This window comes from Lichenostomus cassidix, chromosome 23 (assembly GCF_008360975.1).
Source record: "Lichenostomus cassidix isolate B80296 chromosome 23, HeHo_3.0, whole genome shotgun sequence".
Lineage (NCBI taxonomy): Eukaryota > Metazoa > Chordata > Aves > Passeriformes > Meliphagidae > Lichenostomus > Lichenostomus cassidix.
Window position 1 is genome coordinate 1667878 of NC_139503.1, and position 21161 is coordinate 1689038.

The 21161-nt window shown below is 51.1% G+C and overlaps 3 protein-coding genes across 8 annotated transcripts in view; 2 read left to right on the forward strand and 1 right to left on the reverse strand.

The window, feature by feature from the left end:
- FNDC5 (fibronectin type III domain containing 5) overlaps positions 1 to 2317 on the forward strand; it is a 14791-nt gene extending 12474 nt beyond the window's left edge. The window contains exons 5-6 of the mRNA XM_085080922.1: positions 625 to 758; positions 1391 to 2317. Coding sequence (XP_084937048.1) covers positions 625 to 758; positions 1391 to 1432 — 176 coding nt within the window. The 3' untranslated portion in view covers positions 1433 to 2317. The remainder of the gene's footprint in view (positions 1 to 624; positions 759 to 1390) is intronic.
- Positions 1 to 16255, reverse strand: part of S100PBP (S100P binding protein) — a 23474-nt gene extending 7219 nt beyond the window's left edge. Inside the window, exons 1-5 of one of the 6 annotated variants that reach the window (XM_085080913.1) lie at positions 16167 to 16255; positions 13227 to 14411; positions 12913 to 13010; positions 12164 to 12268; positions 1409 to 1613 (exon numbers count right to left, since the gene is read on the reverse strand). In XM_085080913.1, the coding sequence (XP_084937039.1) occupies positions 1409 to 1613; positions 12164 to 12268; positions 12913 to 13010; positions 13227 to 14291 (1473 nt within the window). In that variant the 5' untranslated portion in view covers positions 14292 to 14411; positions 16167 to 16255. Of the gene's footprint in view, positions 1 to 1408; positions 1614 to 7285; positions 8590 to 8625; positions 10913 to 12163; positions 12269 to 12912; positions 13011 to 13226; positions 14412 to 15808; positions 15834 to 15913; positions 15975 to 16166 lie in introns of those variants that run through there. The other 5 variants (XM_085080914.1, XM_085080915.1, XM_085080918.1 and 2 more) reach the window with 5 other exon arrangements.
- Positions 16228 to 21156, forward strand: YARS1 (tyrosyl-tRNA synthetase 1). The gene is made up of 14 exons (XM_085080921.1): positions 16228 to 16365; positions 16481 to 16545; positions 16943 to 17089; positions 17173 to 17348; positions 17520 to 17649; positions 17888 to 17968; positions 18228 to 18320; positions 18527 to 18662; positions 18825 to 18910; positions 19241 to 19376; positions 19708 to 19802; positions 19918 to 20111; positions 20225 to 20366; positions 20503 to 21156. Exons 1-14 carry the CDS (start codon positions 16350 to 16352, stop codon positions 20611 to 20613), a joined length of 1608 nt encoding a protein of 535 aa, XP_084937047.1. The 5' UTR covers positions 16228 to 16349; the 3' UTR covers positions 20614 to 21156.
- The last annotated feature ends 5 nt before the right edge of the window (positions 21157 to 21161 follow it).

Consider the following 21161-nt stretch of genomic DNA (forward strand, 5'->3'; position numbering starts at 1 on the left):
CAGAAATCCCAGGAGCAAAGCAAAGACCTCGCTGAACCGCGGGTTTGGTGTTGGTCCAAACGCAGGGCTTGAAACACTTCATAACAGGGAGGCTGCAATATAATTAATCTTCTGCTGTCCTGTCTAACTAGTTTAGCATGGAATTAGGAGAAGGCTGTGGGATGGGAGGAACTGGGAATGCTGCCGAGGCTGGCCAGAAGGGATGTGTGATCTCTGCTGAGCTCAGTGTGTGATGGTTGAGGAGCAGAAAGGCCTTGCAAAGCGAGTGCCCTGTAAAATCCTTGCTCACTTCTGTTACTTTGGCTAACTAGAAAAGCATTCTGGGAACGATTCAGCTAAACTAGGGGGGAAAACAAGTTACATAATTGTAAAACAATTATTAGAACCAATAAGTGCTCACACCATGGGGCTCACAGTTGGTTATACCTGATGCTTTTTCCTGTCGTGGTCTGTGGTGGTTAGTTAAGCACATTTGTTGTGCCTCACAAGTATGGAAACTCATAACAAACTAACAGCTTAAGAACTCTAGATTTTAGCAACAAAGTGTCTTCACCACACCATCCTAAAATCTGTCTGTACCCTTAAAAAACCCCCCATGTGATGGCTGGTGCTTCCTCCCGCCAGGGGTGATCGCCCTGTTCTGCAGGCAGTACGATATCATCAAAGACAACGAGCCCAACAACAGCAAGGAGAAAGCCAAGAGCGCCTCGGAGAACAGCACCCCTGAGCACCAGGGCGGGGGCCTCCTGAGGAGCAAGGTGAGAGCTGTGGGCAGGGAATGTGACCAAAATGCTGGGAAATCACCCCGAAAAAGGCTCTGTTGAAATGCTCCCCGCAGTTGGGATGAGGGAAGGGAACACCCTCACACCCACGGCTCTGCTGAGCGGCTTCACTCCCACCTCCTGGATGCCGTGAGGAATCGGATTTCAAGGTGCATTTCTGGATTATCTGAGCATCTCTGGAGAGGAAAAATTAGTTCCTTGGGTCCTCCCACAGCAGCCCTCGCTGGCACGTGGCAATGAGGACACTGTTGTTGTAATTAACTGGAGAGTTAATCAGCAGGAGCGAGGAGGGTGACACACACAATGCTAAAATGTAAATAGGTGAAGCCTTTCATTTCTACCAACTTATTTCAATTAATTTAACTTCCTCCTGTTTCTATTCACATCGCTGCTGTATTTATTTAGTATTTTAAACAGTTTACTAATTCATGTTTGTTCAGAAACAGTGATGAACCACACAAACCTAACACCTCAACTCTGACCCTTTTTTATCATCATGACGGGGTGGGAACGAGAATTTTCACAAAACACAACCTGCAGACTGCACTGAGCTCTGCTGTGGTTTTTCCCTTCTGTACATCCTTTTTTCCCTTTGTTTTCTCTCACAGTTTCCCAAAAACAAGCCCTCAGTGAACATCATCGAAGCATGACAGAATGACACCTGAGAGATGGACTCCATCCCTCACTCTCACTCTCTGCCTCTGAGCCGTGATGACTGGGGAGGTGAAATATTGTCGGAGCAATTTGGAAAACAAGTCCTCGTGCTTGTCACTCGCTGGCATCCACCTCCTCATCCGTGTTCTGCAAAACACCTGGCCAGGAAGGGAAATCCTGCCAAAAAAAAAAAAACCCCAAACCCTGATAGTCAAACCAAGAAGATGGAAAAGCATCAATGCTGGAGTGATCCGTGACTCGTGAACCACCTGGGCTGGAGCAAAGCCTCTCCTTTCCACCCTCACACTCCGTCTTCTGGGACAGTTTTCCAGTTTTTGGGAATGCACAAGGTTTTGTTGTGTCTTTCTCTGGTCTCACTGTCACTCCATCCCGACAGGATTCCCAGGCATCAGGCACATCCCTCTCTGAGCAGGAGCAGAGAGGAGCTCATCGCAAACACCACCGAGAAGCCAAAATTTTTGGCTGCTGTGCGCTCTGGCCTTGCTTTGTTCATCGATGTGTGTCGTGTAGCACGTCTTGCAGGTGGGTTTTTCAAACAAAAAAAAGAAAAAAAAGGCATCCCCCAGTTTCCATTCCCACCAGGAGAACTTCCCTGGCTGCTCTCTCCAGCCAGGCTGCAGCACATTCTCCACTGTTGCTGTCTCTCCTATCTCACACTGGTGCTCTTCACCTCAGAAAATTCGGGGAACACTGAGGCACAGACCAACATGAGGGGACACCAGAAGCTGTTATTTAGCTTCCAGGATAATTTCAACCATTTTCTTCGTGGTGTTTTCAGCTGGGCCTGAGTCCACCACGAGTGGGATAAAAGGTCCATAAAAATGTAGCCAGTCAGCAAAAAAAAAAAAAAAAAGACAAAATACCTGATGATACCGGTTGCTATGCAAGGTCTCCAGGGGCAAGAGCTGTTTATTGTGGAAGGCTCTGGCCCGAGGGGCCTTTTTCTGAGGGCTTAAGTTCTTAAAAATGCTTCTTTTAGCAAAGTTTCTGTGTGGGAAGGGCTGGTTCTCCTTACACATCCTGCCTGCGCTGTTCTGGAATGGCAGGAGCCTGCTGGAGACAGCCCTTCCCAAAAAGGGATGAGGATGGCTGGGAAAAGGGCTGGGTTCTCCTCTCTCTTAGGAAGTGCTGGATGTTTGTAAGCTGGCAGGATCCCTGGGGATTGCTGGTGCTCTGGAAAGCTGGGAGATGCAGGACCATCACATGAAAAAGATTTACTCTTTGTAGTGTGCCATGGGGTATCTGTATTTATTTAATTCCTCCACGAGACCACTCCATATGCACTAGGGGATGAGGCAGGATCCGATTGGTTCCATCAAAATGCCAAGAGCTGCCTTGGGAGAAAGGCACTGGGAATTTCACCTGCAGATGTGCTGGTTGCAGCCAGGCCAACCCCAAAGGTCTCTCCAGTGGATCCTTTGCCTGAACATACTCTTCCATCACCAAGAAGGAGAGGTCACCACCTCTGATACAGACAGAGCAATAAACATTTTATAATGTACAATAAAAGATTAAAGGCATCTCTTGTGTCCTTGTAATGCCTGGATTTAATAATTTCATATTCACCTGCTTTGAGCAGCACACCCTAGAACTGGGGGACTCTGTATTTCCCAGACCTAAAACCTAAACAATGCAAAATATTTTCTCAGTGTCTGAGTGGAGAAACCCAGGGAAGTTCAGAGTTGGCTGTGGCTGCAGGACAAAAAAAAACCCCAAAATTTTGCACCATAAATAGCACCCCAGCCCTACCTAGCAAAATTCTTCAGCCACGTCTGTTATCTCCCAAGGAAAGAAATAGCATTTGGAATCCACAGCCCTACAAAGGGAGATTTAGGACAGATGGTACAGCATGTGCAAAACGATAAGGGAGATGCTCTCTCCTAATCCTGGAGCAGACAGCCGAGCAAGCAGCCCTGGGAGAGCTGCTCCAGAGGAAATTCAGCCTGGTAATTTGGCAGGTCGAGGGGTTGTGTGTCTGTTTTTAAAGACAGTTGTCCCTGGGAATTCAGACCATATCCCCTTTTATTTTTTTTTCCCCACAGTTGTTCCCTAGGGACAGGTTTAAGCTATTTCTTTCCTCACTCATTTGGTAAAACAGAATTAAAGTGTCAGTGTGGGACAGAGTTCAGCATTCAAACCAGGGTTATTTTGATGCCCCATAACTGCAGGCATGGAGAGTTAGGAAATAATGCTGTAAATGAAGAGAAACAAATGCAGGCTGGCAGAACTCAGCTCAGAGAGGAACCCCAAACCACCCAGTTCAAGTGATTCCCTTCAAGGAAATGTTTCAGCCACTCTGAATTGAAGTGATGGAGCAAGTCCACACTTTAGGAAAAGGTTATAGGAGAAGAAAGTTACTTAAAATTCTGCTGTTCTAAGAGTCATAAACATCAAAGCTTTGACTGCTGTTTGGGTATTAAATTCCACTGTAACCCGTGAGAGTCAAGACACCATTAAGGCTCTGGCCCTGAGCTCAATCCTAAACCCATTTTCAGAAGAGGGAGCTCACTCCCATCAGCAGCTGCCAAAAGATACTCCTGAGGTGTTTTACAGTCAATAAAAGCAGAGATCAAGCAAAAATAAACCCAAAGCACACGGAGGGGAGTCATGCTGGGCCACAGCAGAACATACCCTAAAGACCACCCACGTCCCCCCACGTGTTTCTGCCCTGCCTGCTGATTTTGACTCATTGTTGGAAGCAGGAGCTGGAAAAGGGAGGTTTCAATAAATACTAAAAAGCAGCAAGCAGGAGTGGGTTGGTGTGCCAGGGATCCCAGCGAGCCCTGCAAGGGCTGATTCCCTGCTGATCCCCAAAAAGTCAAGGGGAAGAACCCTCCCAGCTGGCTCGGGATGAATCCCATGATTTCCAAGAACCAACTGAGCAGAAACTCGGGGCACAATAGGAGCAAGGAGCTGCAAACAGAAGGCTTTGCCAACACACTCGGGGCGTGTTTCGAGTTAAGCACCGCTCGCCTCCCTCCTTTCAAGCACTGTAATATTATGCCTACAAGTACAATTTAGCCAATAGATTCCTCCCCCACGAGTTTAGGAAAGCAGGAGCCGCGGGAGGAAGTGTGGAGCAAACAATCCTGCACAGCGCGTCCTTCCAACTCACAACACAGCCCCAGCCACTTGTCACCCACTCCCCCGGGCCACCAGGCACCGGCACAGGCTCCGGGCTCTGAATCCTCCCCGGGAAAAAAAGGGAACACGAGGCATTTGATTCCCTGACACTTCCAATAGGAGGCGAGGAGGAAACACCTACACGGCAGAAAGTGTTAGCACAATCTCAGCTGGTAATGGCTTTGTGGAGGAGATGCAAATGGAGAGGAACAGGCTGGTTGGTGCCAGGGTTTGCCAAAGACACCAAAAGGTTATGGAGCTCCGAATGGCACAGCTGCACATCCATTTTTTCCAGAGCGAAATACAGCACCTCGGCGAGGCCCGAGCTTCCCGAGGAGAGAGCTGAAGATGACACCATATGTTCCACCAAATGTAATTTCCCCAGATTTGCAGGAAAAAAAGCTTCCTAACGACGTGTAATGAGCTATTACAGCCTCGTCTGGAAGCGGCAGCCGCCGAGCTGACCAAATTCAATCAGCTTGCCGGCATTTGTTAAGGAGCTGCCTGATCAACACGCTTGTTATGCTGAAATATCTTCTGTTTCCTCCACAAATCTGGTGGCTGTTGGATTGGCTGGTGACCTCGGGGATGAAAATTATGATGTTCCTCCTTGGTGGTGCTGCAGCCCCACACGTCTCGAGGAGAAAAAGGAGTTGGATTCTCCTTCAGCTCCGGCAGGCAGCCTCAATTTTGGTTAAGTAAGTTCCAAATGAAGACTCTTCATTATTAGTGACAGAGCCAGGGAAGGCACAGCTTGAATTTCAGATTCCCAGATGGAGGCAGCAAAGCTGGCAGCCAGAAAAGCCCTTTTTTTCCCATGGAATCTGGACACAGTGGATGCAGAGCCATTGAGTGACAATAATGACAGAGCCACACGATGCCATTTGACACTTTGCTGCATCGTTGTCCTTTGAAACTCAGTAAAAAAATCACTTTTTTTTGTGCCGCCAACTGCTAAATAAAAGCTATTTATACCATCCAAACCTATTCTGCACCTAAATATCCTCTCAGACCAAAGGGGGAATATTATCAGCTTTCACTATTTCCTGTTTCAGAACGTAATTTCTTCCTCCCCACAGCACAAAAGTAGGGAAGAGCTGGTTAGGTTTTGAGAGGAAGGCAGAAAAAAACCCCACAGAGTAGTTTAATTCCAGTCTCATTGTTTTCCAGCTGCTGTTGGCTGGCTGCAATACATTGATGAATGCTATTAAATTTTTAATTGTGAGGCATTTCATCAGAGCTCACGCAGGGCTTGCACAAAGCAGTTTTTTCCCAGTTTTTATTGATGTCACTGAGTTCTATTACAGCAAAAATCATCATCAGGGCTTTTGGCTACTCTGCAGCAGCAAACACACAGCAAAACACATTTTGTCCTTCCATGAAGGCTTAATCCACAATCCCTCCCTCCCCTCTCCACCATTCTGCAGATGTCAAAGAAGGAAATTTAGGCTGCCCAGAAGCCTAAATCCTTCTCAAAGAGCAGAGCTGCTCCATGGCAGGGCTCATTCATAGGAATTTTACACTCTCACAGGACACAAACCCAATTCTGCCTGAGCTGCTCCATCCCAGGGGAGCTGTTCTGGGACACAGAAACCATCAACACCTCCTGGCATGCTCAGGTGCTCCTGCTGGAAAGAATTTCCATCCCTGGAAGTGTCCAAGGCCAGGCTGGATAAGGCTTGCAGCAACCTGGGACAGTGGAAGGTGTCCCTGCCCTGACAGGGGTGGCACTGGATGAGTTTTATGTCCCTCCAGTCTGGGATTCCCTGACCTGGACATGAGGTGAAACTGCCCTCAGACCTCAGGTCAATTATTCCTTTTTCAAAGAACTTAATTTGTGGGATTCACTGGTTTGAAAGCCAAGAACCACCACGTGCTGACAACTCTCACACTTCCCAATCAATGCTCCCAAGGGATTTCTCCTTCTCCCTCTGGGAACAAAATTTACAGAGGTCAACATCACCTGAGAGGCTCTGGGGACATCAAGAACCTGAGATCACTGGAGGAGATCACAAAACCTTAACACTGACCATTCCCCAACCCTAGAACTGCTGTCCATGGATTCCTTTCTCCCTGGATTCTGTGTTATCTGGGAGTCAGTGCAGCCAGGCAATGCCAGGCTCTGCTCCAAGCTTCACTGCTTATCCTTTGGATAAATTACCTCGATTTTCCCTGTCTCAGTCACTGCACATTCAGGACAGGGAGAAACTTTGCCTGTTTTCCAAAGGCACTTCTTCCTGTCCTGCTCTGGGGGCCACGGAAGGGCAAAAGAATGAAATTTATGAACCATAACGCTAAAAACCATCAGTACTGAGCCTAACTTTTATTTCTTCAGGATCACATGAGCCAAAAGCATCTCCAAAAATAGTCAAATTACCATGATAAAAATATAAGATGATTTCCTCCCTGAATAAACTTCATTTGCTCTCCAAAATTCCACCTATAAATACCTAAAGGAGTCACAAGGCTCTGCTGGCACCCCTGGGAAGAACATTGGGAAGATCAACCTATCCAACTCCAACTAATTTGGAGTTGCTCAGTGGCACAGGAAAGGAGAAAATGACATCTGAAAAGCACAAAATATTTATAAACTCGAGTGCAAACCTCATGAAAGGCTTTTACAGCAGAAGTTACAAATGAAACTTAAAACCACACAAAACCAGGCCAATGAACACCTCTAAATGCAGAACAAGAACTCAAAAATCCAATGGGGTTATGCTGGAAGTGGTCAGGAACTCTCTGGAAATCCTCTTTGGCCAAGTTCTTGCTCACCCCCTGTGTGTGGGTAAGTTTCTTGTTGGAATTTGGGTCATTTCTGCCCAAAAATCAGTCCAAAAGTTAAAACAAACACGAGAGGAACATTCAGATGAGAGGCTAGAGCAGCAGCATTTCTGAAAAGAAATCTCCATTTCCTTGGGGCTTGCAGCAGCTGGTAGCTGATTTTCTTGGGGGGAGGTTTTGAAATTGAAACCACATCCTAAGAAGGCACCTTGAGAAGAGAGGAGGACATCAAAGCTCCTTTCAGGAATTCTGCCTGGTGCTTCATTACCTTCCCTGCAAAGCTCCTTCTCCCCTGGCCCACCACAAAGGTTCAACTAGAGGCAAACTTCAAACAAAAAGGAAATTTTCCTCACAAAGCGCTGCACCCACGTTAAATCCTCTCATTTGCACGTTCTGAAGCGGCAAGACAAAACCCCACAAACTTTAAGGAGCCTCAGAAAAGCAAGATTAAAACCCAAACTACTTCAATGGCTTTGGTTATCTGCAGGCCTCAGAGTGCTACAAAGCTTTGGCACATTAGAGGCTGCTTTGCCCCTTCTGTGTTTTGAAAAAGACAACTTTGCTGCCTTATTTTTATCTTATTTACACAGGGGGTGAACACAACTCGGGGAATCGCATTTCTAAAAAGCAAAACCATCTGGTTTTCAAAGTGAAATACAAACTGAAGGAGCCATGGGGGTCACTCCTGCAAAACCACTGTCCAAACAGCTGGTTTGGAGCAGCAACATCTGCCCAGCACAGGGAGTTTTCGGAGTTTTTGGAGTTTTGTTTTCACAGCAGCTGCTCAGCAAGAACAGGCAGTGACCAGGAAGGCCTCAAGCCAAATCAGCTTGGTCTGTATCCCACTCAGAACAAGCACCAGAGCTCAGGGAAAGGCAAATTCCCTGGAATACTGCCCTTGCTGAAGTCCATCTCCCCCAGGGGCTCTCAGCACAGCACACAGTGTGTCCTTGCCCAGTCCAAACTCCCAAGGTTTTTCCGTCCTGCCACTGCAGTCATGTGATGGATGTGAATCACAGCTCCTTCCCAGGGAACACGGCGTCTCCTGAGCAATCCCAGGTCTCCTTCCTGAGCTGCAGGATCAGCTCTTAGTTGCCCAACTTCTTGCCAAAAAATGGATGCTTCTGGAAGGGATTTTTAGAAGTGTTGTGGAGAAATCCATGGATTGTCTGGGGAGAAGGGAGGTTCTCCGAGGCAAAGTCTCACTGTACACAACAGTTCCCATTGTCTGGAACAAGTGTGGAAGAAATCACAACTTTTTTTTACAGATTTTTAGCCTTCCTGCATCTCAGTTCCCTCCCTTGGCATTCTGAGTCACAGGTGAAGTGGGTCATAAGAGCAGAGGGAACATTTCCTGCTGCCAGGGGTGCACCTTTCACCCCTGTAGCTGCACAAACTTTCAGCCTGACTCATTCCAGGAAAAGGTTTCAGCTTCTCTCCAAGAGGGAAAGTCCCAGGGGCAGGCTAATCCCACCAAATATTTGGAGAAACTTCTGTCAGTGCCTCACCATCTACCCCAGAGCTCAGAGCCCTTTTGGCCTGAGGAGAAGGGGCTGGATAAACTGAGCTGCCAGGGAATAATACTTAAAACTTTGGAGTTATTTCTCCTCATTCCTTCCACAAGAGTTCAGACCAAACTACAGATTTGGGATGAGGATTTCAGGTAGGTTTCAGTCATTTAGAAACCAGGAGCTCTGGTTATTTTGGCTTTGCCACTAGAGAAGCCCCCCAGACCAGGAGTATCACGCTCTGAACCAGGCAACTTCTCCCCACAAACTTAGAAATGTGCTTTATCAATTCCTACCCCATCCCACATCTCTTGAAATGTAGGGTTTGGAGGTGGATTTCATTTGCTTTGAACTGAAATCTCCCTCCTGAGCTCAGTCACAAAATGTAATTCCTCCTCTATGTCAGCACAGCTCCAGCCCTGCACCTTCCTCTCCTGCTCTCCATCCAAGCCAAATTAATTTGGGCAGGTAAAAAACTGCTTCAAGATTAAGTTTTTTTTTTTCCCCTCAGCCAGCTCAGCATCAATCAAGAGACCAGAGTCTTTCAAGGCAGAGTCTGCTAGCAAAGAGTTCATTTGTATTTCACAGATTTGTTTCTCCATATGTTCCCTGACACTGCTCTCCCTTTCCATCACCTTAAACACAGTCTCTGCTTTTTTTAAGATATTGATCTTTGTTATTACAGTAGGACCAGATGGTTTGTGCCTCTTTATAAGGTATTTCCTCCTCCTCTCCCTTTGATTCGAGGGAGATCCAAGGAAATTATTTATCGGGTTTCTGCCAGGTTGTGAGAAGGCTGATAAAATTTTTAAAAGTGTCAAAAACCTCGAGCAAGCACACCAAACCTCAAGGAGAGCTCCTGGTGGAGTCCTGGTAGGGAAAAAGGTGGCTGGAGGTCAGACAGGAGCCAGGTCAGCTTCCCAGAGGTGCCTGGATGGGGTTTGGAGCAGGGAAAAGTTCCCTGCCCATGGCAGGGGGTGGAACAGGACAATCTTTAAGTTCCTTTCCAACCCAAACCATTCTGTGATTCTCCTCCAAACAACACAGTTTCAGAGCCTCTTTATTTGTGTAGCTGATACAGCCTCAGAATTACCAAGGAGGATCTCATCAGGAAGGAAATAATTCTATTTCCTGCTGGATAAAGGGCAAGAACAAAGTGCAAAGGCTGACAAATGGTCAGCTGGTAGAAATCTTGTGTGGTCAATTATCAGCCCCCCCATTGCCAAGCAGATGTCCAAATCACATCTCATTTTTACAGCTGCTCCAGCACAGCCTCAGCAGCATTTAAATTCTTAGGGGAAGCTGCAAATAAATGAATATATTAGGATTTAATAGCATTTAGAAACTAGAATGAGAGGGAGCATAAGTAGAGCCACGGGGTTGTCTCCAAACATACTGGAGATGGCTCAGTGTGAAAAGTTGATTCTGAATATAAAAGGATTGTTTTTTTCAACTAGTCAGTGTGACTTTTAGCACTCAATCACCCAACATAAAAATACATATGATATCTATATATACAGATAGATATATTTATAGATATATATTAAAAAGTTGTGTTTATAGATATGAAAGTTGCATTTCTAAAGAACCTGCAAGTGCAAGACACTTGTGCAGATGAAGAAAAGACAAAAATCTCTGCTGCAGACAGCTTGGAATTCCCTCAGACAGCACAGCAGCAAGAGCAAGGATCCAAGGAAGAGCAGACAGATTACGTAAAAGATGGGATAGCAAAGCAAACATTACCCTGAGACAAATGCCAGGAGATTTGCAACTCAAAACAGAGCCGAAGATTTGTAGCAGCAATATATTAGTTACTGCTTCCCAGAAGGAATTCCCTCGCTGGCTGTAAACCTGCTAATTTTCCTTCATGAATTTCTTGGGATCACTCAGCATTTCCTATGCAAATGACACACACAAGGCACTGCTGCAGATCCAGGTGCAGGGGAAAAACACACAGGGCACTGCCAGCCCACCGAGGAGCTTCTCATCGGTGACAACTGGGAGAGCCCACGCTGTCTGTCGGGCTGAATTCCAAGCCTACAGCTATTTGGAAATAAGAAAGGTTTGCACTAATAAGAAAATCAAATTGTGTGCATCCCAGACAATGTTCTTCCCCAGCAGAAGGGAGCTCTATTTCACTCGTCAGCCTCGCTCGTTTAGAGCTCCTGCTTGATTTTCTGTGACTCACAACATACGTCTTGCATTTTTAATTTGAAAGCAAAGAGAAAACAGGCCATTTTAGCTTTCCTTGCCTCGTCCCCTCTGCATTACTTATGCTGGATTCATCCTCTGGAAGCAGCCCTGTGGCTATGCAGCTGTTCCTGCTGCCTGCCTAAGTGCAGGCTCCACACACAGAACTGTCAGCTTCTTCTGCCTCGCAAGAAATGGCAATTATTGCACCCATGAACACTCAAAATAACCACGGGGAGCCGTGGCTGGAAGCTACCAGAATATTTTGCCTCACAGAACATCCCAGTCCTACCCATCAGCTGCCACCCATGAGCTGAAATCCAAACCTGCTCTTTGCAACACCTTCCTTTGCACACCCCCGCCGTCGGTGGCTCTTGGATGACACCATTGAGGCAACACAGGGAAGGTGTCAAAAATAAATCCAAATCTCAGCACTTGAGCTGAAGATTCTCCCAGTCTGAGTCCAAATTTCAGCACTTGAGCTGAAGATTCCCCCAGCCTGAGTCCAAATCTCAGCATTTGAGTTAAGATTCCCCCAGTTTGAGTCCAAATTTCAGCACTTGAGCTGAAGATTCCCCCAGCCTGAGTCCAAATCGCAGCACTAGAGTGAAGATTCCCCCAGTCTGAGTTCAGAGGTGTCAGGGAGGTGGTGGAGTCCTGGAGGTGTCCAGGGAAGGACTGGATGAGGCACTCAGTGCTCTGGGCTGGTGATAAGGTGGGAATTCCATGCTCTTGGAGGTTTTTTCCAATTGGGATGATTCTGGGATAATTGAGAAGTGACAAGACTGAGTTCCCTCCCAATATAAAGCAGAGCTCAGCTTTTCCCAGGGAACACAGACCTGCTTTGGGAGCATCCCTGATTTTCCACACCAAACCCACTTTACAATATTTCCCAGATATCTCTGAAACTCCCCAGAGCCAGCCCTGGAGCCAGACTGATTCCTGTGCAGGAATTTTGTGCAAGGCAGTGCACAGAGCAAGTGTCACAGGCACTGTTAATTCCCCTCTGAAAACAAACACACTTCAAACAAAGAACACAAGTCCAACCAGCCAGGCCTCCTGCCAGGATATCAATTTTTCCCTCCCATCCCACCTGGGGGTTACCTGAGGTAATAGCCACACTTCTCCTCATATGGATTGGTACAGCCTGTGCAGAAACGTTTCTTTTGCTCAGCTTGCACTTCTAAAATGCAGCTCCGTGGTTGTAGCCTTGAAAATAATAAATAGTGGTAATTGTTATTTTTAGTTTATTTGTCAAATCGGGTTACAGCTGACAGAGAGGGCAAAGAGCCCTGCACAACTATAACAGACATGACATTCTTGTAGCACCGTTCTGGGATTGAAAAAATAAGAGTATTTATTTGAATAAAGCTGCAAAGATCAAACACACCGAGAGCAAAGCAGCTGAGCCACCCAGCAGGTCACTGACCACGCCAGGAACCCGCGGGGAGCTCTCCAGAGCAGCTTTTTCACACCACTCAAGGCCACGCTGAGAACAGCAACGCCCAGAACGTGGGGAAAAAACCCCGATGTGATACCTCCGGGAGCTGGAGGAGCAGGAGCGACATCCCGACCCGCTCTGCTGCTGCCACCTGCAGGGAATCGCTCCGGGAGTTTGAACAGCACAAACATCCCCTCTCCTGCCTGCAGAGCGCGGCCCAAAACTGCCTGGACCACCTCCTTTCCCATTTCCCGATATTCTTCCTCCTCTGCCGGTATCTGTTAGTTGTTTCCTCGCTATTCCAATGCATCTTAATTTAAAAATAAAGATAAACCCAGCAACACGAGACTAACAAACCGGTGGAGGAAGCAGCTGGGATGTTTTTCCAAGTGCAGATTTCCTAAGAAATTACCTTTCTTGCTCCTCCTGTGGCCCAGGAATAACTTTGCCAGTTTTCTTCCCACTGGTTGTCTCTTCCTGCCCAGTCTGGCCTACAGCTGCATCACTTAACTGGAAAGGGAAGGAAAAGGGGGGATTAATATGTAATAAAACATTTCCATGGAAGTTTTGCTTCTACAGTTACATAAAAATAATCTTTTCCTCCACTTGAAGAACCTCCTCTGTATAAACACAATGCTTGTGTGCACTGGGACGTGACCACAAGCACAAACCCAAAGGGATGGGATTAAAAACATTTAAATTACAAGAATTAAGATGTGAGTTTACTTCAGTGTTGCCTGCTGGCTGCTCAGCTCCTGTGGATTTGCCTTCAGCATCCTCTGGAGAGTCTGATTTCCTCGAGGAACAGCTCGTGGTTGCTTTGGGAAGTTCTCTGCTTGGTGGCAACACAGATGCTGCACTCTTATCCCCTGTGCCCTGGCCACAGGGAAGGTCAGACGAGGCCACAGATTTTTCCAGGCAATCCTGAGCCAGGCTTTCCTGGCCTTTAGGCATCACCCCTTCTGAGGATTCTTTGGGAATGCAGCTCCCAGCAGCTGTAGAATATCCCAAGCAATCATCTATCATTGCTTCCAAAGTTTCTCTTTCCACCTCTCCCAGGTAATTGTCCTCATTGGCAAAGGTGGCGGCAAACGGGCTCAGGCTGAGGAGCTCCTGCAGGTCAAGGTCCAGCTCCTGCTGCAGCTGGGCCCCATCCAGAGCAGCAATTCCACCCAAAAAACCAGGCTCACACCCAGAACTGACTGAGGAGTGCTCTTGGGGCTCCTTTGGTTCCTCTGTGACCTCTGAAGCAGCCTCACTGACTGACATCCCCCCGGTGCAGCTGCTGCTCTCAGCCTTCTCGCGCTCCCCGCTGGCATTTTGGCTCACATGGCTTCCACCAGCGAGGTGCTGCTGCTGCTCAGCATCCATGGAATCATCTGCCAAGATTTCCTGGATCTCTTCCTCGGTGTAATCAAAGGGAGAATTCCCTTTGTCGCTGCCTGACAGCTCCAGCAGGGAGTCATCCAGCTCGCTGTCGTCGAAACACCTGCTGATGTCCAGGGAAATGGCCACGTCGTTGTACCTCGACCCAGAAAAACTGGCAGCAAGGTCATCCTGGCCACTGTCATCGAGGAAAAGGGAGCAGGCAGAACCTGGGGAAGGGAAGAGAGGATTCCCTGCTGGATCTGGAGTGCTGCAGCCGTGGATCAGCACACAAGCTTTCTTGGCTGACTGCAGGGCTTGGATCTGCACGGCGGAATCTGACAACCTCTTGGGCCTGGGGATTGTGTCTTGTTTAAACTCCTGGCACAGGCAGAGCCCAGGGGAATGAGGGGAACTGTCTGCCATGTCGCTGGGGCTTCCTGGATCTCTGCTTGCAGCTCTAGAGGCCTGAGCTGAGGCTCATCTGCTGCTGGTGCCCTTTGAGCAGCTCTTCCGGAGGAGGAATCAGCAGGAGTCACCTCCAACCTGCCAGCAAAAATGACATCCTCAATTAAAGGAGCTCAGCTGTACCCCAAAGATGCTGGGATTTAACAGGGAAGGCAAAAACACTCGCTGAGACACCATGGTTTGATTTCTGTTCTCAACCAATTTAGGTCCCAACCAGTCCTTCACTGGTTTGGCCCAATGGAAACCCCAATCACCCCCAAAACTGCTGCTGGTCACTCACAGCAGACCCCAGGAATCCCAAATTCCAGCCTCAAACTGCAGAACACACTCGAGGCATTAAACAAAGTCTCAACCCCCACCTTTGCCCTTCAGAGAGAAATAAACACATGAAAAATCTTTTTTTGGGGTTGGGAAAAACAGAGCAAAGGAAGAGGAGCACTGTCAGGGAGCAGAGGGCACGTGGAGCAGGGAATTAGTCACTGAGACATTCTCACAAAATACTCATTATGATCCAAGATCACCAGATAAGGAGCCTTCCTGTAAAATTCAATAGCTCCAAAGTATTCACAAACAAACCCTGTTTTCCCCTGAGTGAGGACTCATCCCAAAAGGAATCTTTGGACCTGAAAGCTCTGCACTTGACTCTCACCCAGCAGGAGAATTTGGTCTAAGGAAAGGTATTTCCTGCCCTCTTTGACCGAGGATTTACAGGAATGTCTTTTGTCTTTCCGTTGCTTTGACTACTGTTTAAAAAAAGGGAGGGTTGCACACTCCAGGAATGAAAACCTGGGCAATTCTGCTGCTTCCTCTTGTCATTGTGCCTAAACAATGAAAATGGACACTTCCACAATTGTTCTGTAGGAAAGAATAACTCAGCAATCATCTGTGTGTGTGCCAAACCCGCACAAGAACACGTGTGGATTTACTCCTATGGAGTGTGGTAGTCTGATAATTCAGCTCATAACCATGCAATTCCAGCATGGTTTGGGTTGGAAAAGACCTTAAGGATCATCCAGTCACACCCCTGCCATGGCAGGGACACGTTATAGTATCCCAGGTTGCTCCAAGCCCTATCCAGCCTGGCCTTGGACATTCCCAGGGATCCAGGGACAACCACAGCTTCTCTGGGCAATCTGAACCAGAGCCTCACCACCATCACAGGGAGGAATTTTTCCCAATATCCCATCCAACCCTGCCCTCTGGCAGCGGGAAGCCATTCCCCCTCATCCTGGCACTCCAGGCCCTTGTCCAAAGCCCCTCTGCAGCTCTCCTGCAACCTCTTCAGGCACTAAAAACCTGCACTAAGATCACCCTGGAGCTCTTCGGGCACTAAAAACCTGCAATAAGGTCACCCTGGAGCTCTTCGGGCACTAAAAACCTGCAATAAGGTCACCCTGGAGCTCTTCGGGCACTAAAAACCTGCAATAAGGTCTCCCTGGAGCTCTTCAGGCACTAAAAACCCGCACTAAGGTCACGCTGGAGCTCTTCAGGCACTAAAAACCTGCACTAAGATCACCCTGGAGCCTTTCCCTCTCCAGATAAAACCCTCAGGAGGTGGAAATGCCCCGCTCTCGCCTCACCGAGGGCACTCTCTCCCTCACGGAGCTGCCCGTCCCTCAGCCGCACCGCCCAACCGGCGCCTCAACGGCACCGCCCCAAGGCGGGGCCAAGCCCGCCCCGCCCCGGCTCCTCCTCCCCACCCGCCCAAACACGGCAAGCTCCCGGAGCCCCGGAAAAAAGGGGTAAAAACCCCCAAATAGAGGTGGGAAATTAGGTTTCTCTGAGACAAAGCAGCGCCGCGGCCTGGCCGGGCCTGGCGGGAAGGGCGCTCACCAGCCGCCATCTTAACGGCGCCAACGCCACGCCCCCACGCGCGCGAGACGCTCTGTGATTGGCGGAGCGCGGGCCCCGCGCCGCGCGGGGCGCCCTCTGATTGGAGGAGAGCCGCTCCATCCCCTATCGGCAGCTCGGCGCTCGGCAGGCCGAGGCGTGGAAGTGGAGCGCCGAGCGGGGCTGATGCAACCCGGGGCAGGTCGGTGGGAGCGGGCGGGGGAAAGCGGGGATTTTGGGGAATCCCGGCGGTTTTGGGGGGTTCTGGGCGATCCCGGGGGGTGGGGGCTCCGGTAACCGTGTGTCCTGCCCTGCAGCCGCCGCTATGGAGCCCGCGCCCGGCCCGCAGGAGAAGTACCATCTCATCACGCGGAACCTGCAGGTGCTGAGGGGCGGATGGGGCCGGGGCGGCGGGAGCGGGGCTGGACCGGCGGGACGGGCGGGGATCGGGGCCGGGGCGGGTTGATAGAGGCCGGATCGGGGCAGGATGGGGTGCAGGTACCGGGGATAGGATCGGGGCTGGATTGGGGGCAGGATCGGGGCTGGGTCGAGGGGAATGCGGCAGGATTGGGGCCGGAGAGGGGGAAATGGTGCAGGAACAGGGCCAGGGCAGGCCGGGATGAGCCAGAGCAAGCCCTGAGGATCAGCCCCTGGAGATGACAGCATTCCCGGGATATGCAGTGTGTGAAGCAGAAGCTCTCGCCCTGCCCACCTTCCTTCCCCATGTGTTCCCTGGGAGGTCCAACCCTGCCAAATCTGTGCGTTTTGGCTCCTCACAGGAGGTGCTGGGCGAGGACAAGCTCATGGCCATCCTGAAGGAGCGGGAGCTGAAGATCTACTGGGGGACTGCCACCACGGGCAAGCCCCACGTGGCCTATTTCGTGCCCATGTCCAAGATCGCGGATTTCCTGAAGGCTGGATGTGAGGTGGGACATTGTCACCGTGCTGGGTGACAGCTGCAGCGGGCAGGGGCAGCTCCCCTGACCCAGCTGGCACTGCCTGTCCCCAGGTGACCATCCTCTTTGCCGACCTGCACGCCTACCTGGACAACATGAAGGCTCCCTGGGAGCTGCTGGAGCTGCGCACTCGCTACTACGAGCACGTCATCAAAGCCATGCTGGAGAGCATCGGGGTGCCCCTGGAGAAGCTAAAATTCGTCAGGGGAACTGATTACCAGCTCAGCAAGTGAGTCTGGGAATCCAGGGAGAGCCTGACCTGGGGGTCTTCTGATCCCACTGCTCCCCAGTGTTGTCACTCCAGGCGGTGCCTGCAAGTTGTGTCCCCTCTCAGTGTGACCAGGAGCAGGTCTAAAAGCTGTCCCCTCAGCGGGTGGTGACAGTGCTGTCCTCCCCACAGGGAGTACACGCTGGACGTGTATCGCCTCTCCTCCGTGGTGACACAGCACGACGCCAAGAAGGCAGGGGCAGAGGTGGTGAAGCAGGTGGAGCATCCATTGCTCAGTGGTTTGCTCTACCCAGGCCTGCAGGTGAGGCAGGGGTGGTGCAAGGAGGTGGTTGGTGTTTGGGGCTGAGTGTCAAGGTCGTTCTCCATCCCAATGTCACAGCTGGCGGTGGCACAAAGCATGGCCTGGGCACAGAGCTGCTGTTCCAGCAAACAGCTGGGAATGTTTCCGTCCTTCCCTGGGTGGGAGTGCCCCAGGACAGGCTGAGGGACAGGCCAGGAGTGTTTGGGGTCCAGCCTCGAGTCTCTGTGTCTCTCCACAGGCGCTGGATGAGGAGTATCTCAAGGTGGACGCGCAGTTCGGAGGGGTGGATCAGAGGAAGATATTCACCTTCGCAGAGAAGGTCAGGAATGGGGGGATTTCTGCCAGGCTGGGGCTTGAGGAGGGGCCTGGACACTCCCTAATCCACTGGGAGAAGCAAGTGTGGGGTTTTGGTTGGTGTCACAGTGCTCTGTGCAGCCACATATCCCTGGCTGTGACTCTGTGCTTCCTGGGTCCTGATATCCCAGATCCCAAAGTTACCTGGAGCCAGGAGCAAACAGGGATTGTGAAATAAAGCTAAATGAGGGTTGTCCCTGACTTGTCTCCTTGTGTTTTCCCAGTATCTCCCTTCCCTGGGTTATGCCAAGCGTGTCCATTTGATGAACCCGATGGTTCCTGGGCTGACAGGCAGCAAAATGAGCTCTTCAGAAGAGGTTAGTCCTGGGTCTGGCTGTGCTCAGGGGGCTCTATGGGGACAGGTTGGTGGCTGGGGGCTGAGAGGGAACCACCCCAGGGAAGGTGAACTCTCTCTGTCCACTCCCATGGGGTTCTCATAAAGTCCAGCAGGTCCAGCATGAATTTCTGGGCAAAGGGCTGAGGAATTTCTTGGGTGAAGGGCTGAGGAAATCTCTTGCTGCAGGACTCCAAGATTGATCTTCTGGACCGCAAGGAGGATGTGAAGAAGAAGCTGAAGAAGGCTTTCTGTGAGCCAGGGAATGTGGAGAACAACGGTGTCCTGTCCTTCATCAAGCACGTCCTCTTCCCCCTCAAGTCAGGTGAGGGGCTCACCACGGCCTGGTGTGCATAAGAGGAGGGGACAGGAGTGTCCCCTGGAGCACCTGAGTGCCACCTCCCCAGCCCCTGCTCTTGACCAGGGTGGGATGGGTGGTTTGCCTGAGCCTGGAGTTCATCTGAGCCTTCAAACCTGCATGTTGCAGAGTTTGTGGTCCTGCGAGAGGAAAAATGGGGAGGAAACAAAACCTACACAGCCTACGAGGCCCTGGAGAAGGACTTTGCTGAGCAGGTGAGTGCTGGGAGGGGCTGAACCTTCTGCCTGAGGTTCCTGGGAGCAAGCTGGGGGCACTGGGAGATGGAAATCTGCACTGGGAAGAGGTGTGGAGAGTGGCCTGGGAGCGTGGGATGCTCTCAGCCAGGAGGTGACAGGATGAGTGGCAGGTGTGGGGTCAGGACAGCACCACATCAGCCACATCCTGGAGCAGAGCAGCAGTTTGACCATTCCCAGCAGGAAGCAGAAGTATCCAGAGACTTCTGATGTCCAAGGGGAATCAGGTCAAGGGTTGGTCTCCAGTTCCCACCCTTGGCCTCAGACAGGACCCTCTTTGTCCTGATACAGATTGTGCATCCTGGAGACCTGAAAAACTCTGTGGAAGTGGCTCTGAACAAACTGCTTGACCCCATCAGAGAGAAATTCAACTGCCCAGAGCTGAAGAAGCTGAGCAGCGCTGCGTATCCTACCCCATCCAAAGCCAGTAAGGAGGTGCTGGGAGCTCAGGGAAGTGGAGCCTTGGGAGCTCAGGGAAGTGAGGTCTGGCCATGCAGTGTTGGGTGGGACTGAGTCCCTCCAGGAGCTGAGGTCAGAGAAAAATTCTGAAGCTCCAGACTGAAAAACAGCTCTGGAAAGATTGGGAAAGGTGAGGAAGGCCAGTGTGCTTGAGGAGCCAGCAAAGGAGGGACTGTGCTCTCTGGTATGGGGACAAGCATGGAATTCCCTGCAGGGAATTCCCACCAGGGCCTGCATTTGGGCTTGGGAACCTCTCTGGGTGTGTGCTGAGTGGTGTGACCATTCCCTCTGCCCGGCAGAGCCTGGAGAAAAAGGCACCAAGAACTCCGAGCCGGAGGATGTGATCCCATCCCGGCTGGACATCCGCGTTGGCAAAGTGATCAGCGTGGAAAAGGTATGGACACAGTGGGCAGCAGGGAGTGACCTCCCCGTGGGGTGATTTGAGGTGTGCAGGGGGGGGACTGTCACCTTCTCTGCCCCCTCATTGCCATCCCTGCTCCCCCTGGCAGCACCCGGATGCCGACAGCCTGTATGTGGAGAAGATTGATGTGGGCGAGGCCGAGCCCCGCACCGTGGTCAGTGGCCTGGTGCACTTTGTCCCCAAGGAGCAGCTGCAGGACAGGCTCGTGGTGCTGCTCTGCAACCTCAAACCCCAGAAGATGAGGGGGGTGGAGTCGCAGGGCATGGTGCTGTGTGCCTCCAGGTGAGGAACTGAGGGGATTTCAGGGCTGGACCTCCTCTCTGCTGCACCAGGGCGCTGAGGGGCAGCTGGACAGCACCCTGGGGTGACTCTGGTGTCTCCACACCCCTCCTTAGCGTGGGGGAGCCCCGTCAGGTGGAGCCCCTGGACCCCCCAGCCGGGTGCTGCGCCGGGGAGCGTGTCTACGTGGAGGGCTACGAGGGCGGGGAGCCCGACGAGGAGCTCAAACCCAAGAAAAAGGTCTTTGAGAAGCTGCAGGTGAGGACTGAGAACAGCTGGGAGTGGTTGGAGTTCCAGGGCCACACTGTCTCCACCTCTGGGTGACCCCAGATGGGCTGGTTGACCCCTGGTGTTAGTGGAGGAGCTGACCCTGCCTCCCTGTTCTGCTCCCCAGGCCGATTTCCGTGTCTCTGAGGATTGTGTGGCGCAGTGGAAGCAGAGAAACTTCCTGACCAAGCTGGGGACAGTCTCCTGTAAAAGCCTCAAGGGTGGCAGCATCAGCTAACAAGTGCCAGGGCTGCTGCTGGTGCCTCCTGCCTGACTGCTGCCCCTCAGCCAGGCTCTTCCCGCTCATCTCCCCATCAGCACTCGGCCTGGGGGGCTCTGGGACTGAATTTGCAGCTTCTCACCCAGGAGTTGCCTCCAGCATCCCCCTGGGCCTCGGCGGTGCCAGCGCTGGGGACTGGCGGTGTCACCACACCCAAGGGACCCGCGGGACTCATCCCTGGGCTCTGCACTGGGGCCGTGGCTGCTCCCAGTTGTGCCATGGACTGGACTCCCTGCCCGCTGGGATGGCATGTGGCGAGGGCAGAAGGGAAAAGCTGCTTCTCAAACCTCGTGTTGCTGCTAGCAGAGCTGGGGACAACCCAGCAGGCCCTGTCCCCTGCTCCACCCCAGCCCAGCCGGGGCTGTGGCCACTGGTGCTGCTCTTTGGCCAGGAGCCCAGGCAGCACCTGTGGGTCTGTCCCAAATCCCTGGAGGGTGTGGGCCTTAAACACTGACTCGGGAACCATCTGTCTGTCATGAACCCAATAAAATGTCAAGCTGACTGCA

What these genes read in the sequence shown, in the direction of transcription:
- YARS1 (XM_085080921.1), top strand. An exon ending in AAGTGATCAGCGTGGAAAAG is followed by an intron (nt 19,803 to 19,917) that starts GTATGGACACAG and finishes TCCCCCTGGCAG; the next exon opens with CACCCGGATGCCGACAGCCT. An exon ending in AGGTCTTTGAGAAGCTGCAG is followed by an intron (nt 20,367 to 20,502) that starts GTGAGGACTGAG and finishes TCTGCTCCCCAG; the next exon opens with GCCGATTTCCGTGTCTCTGA.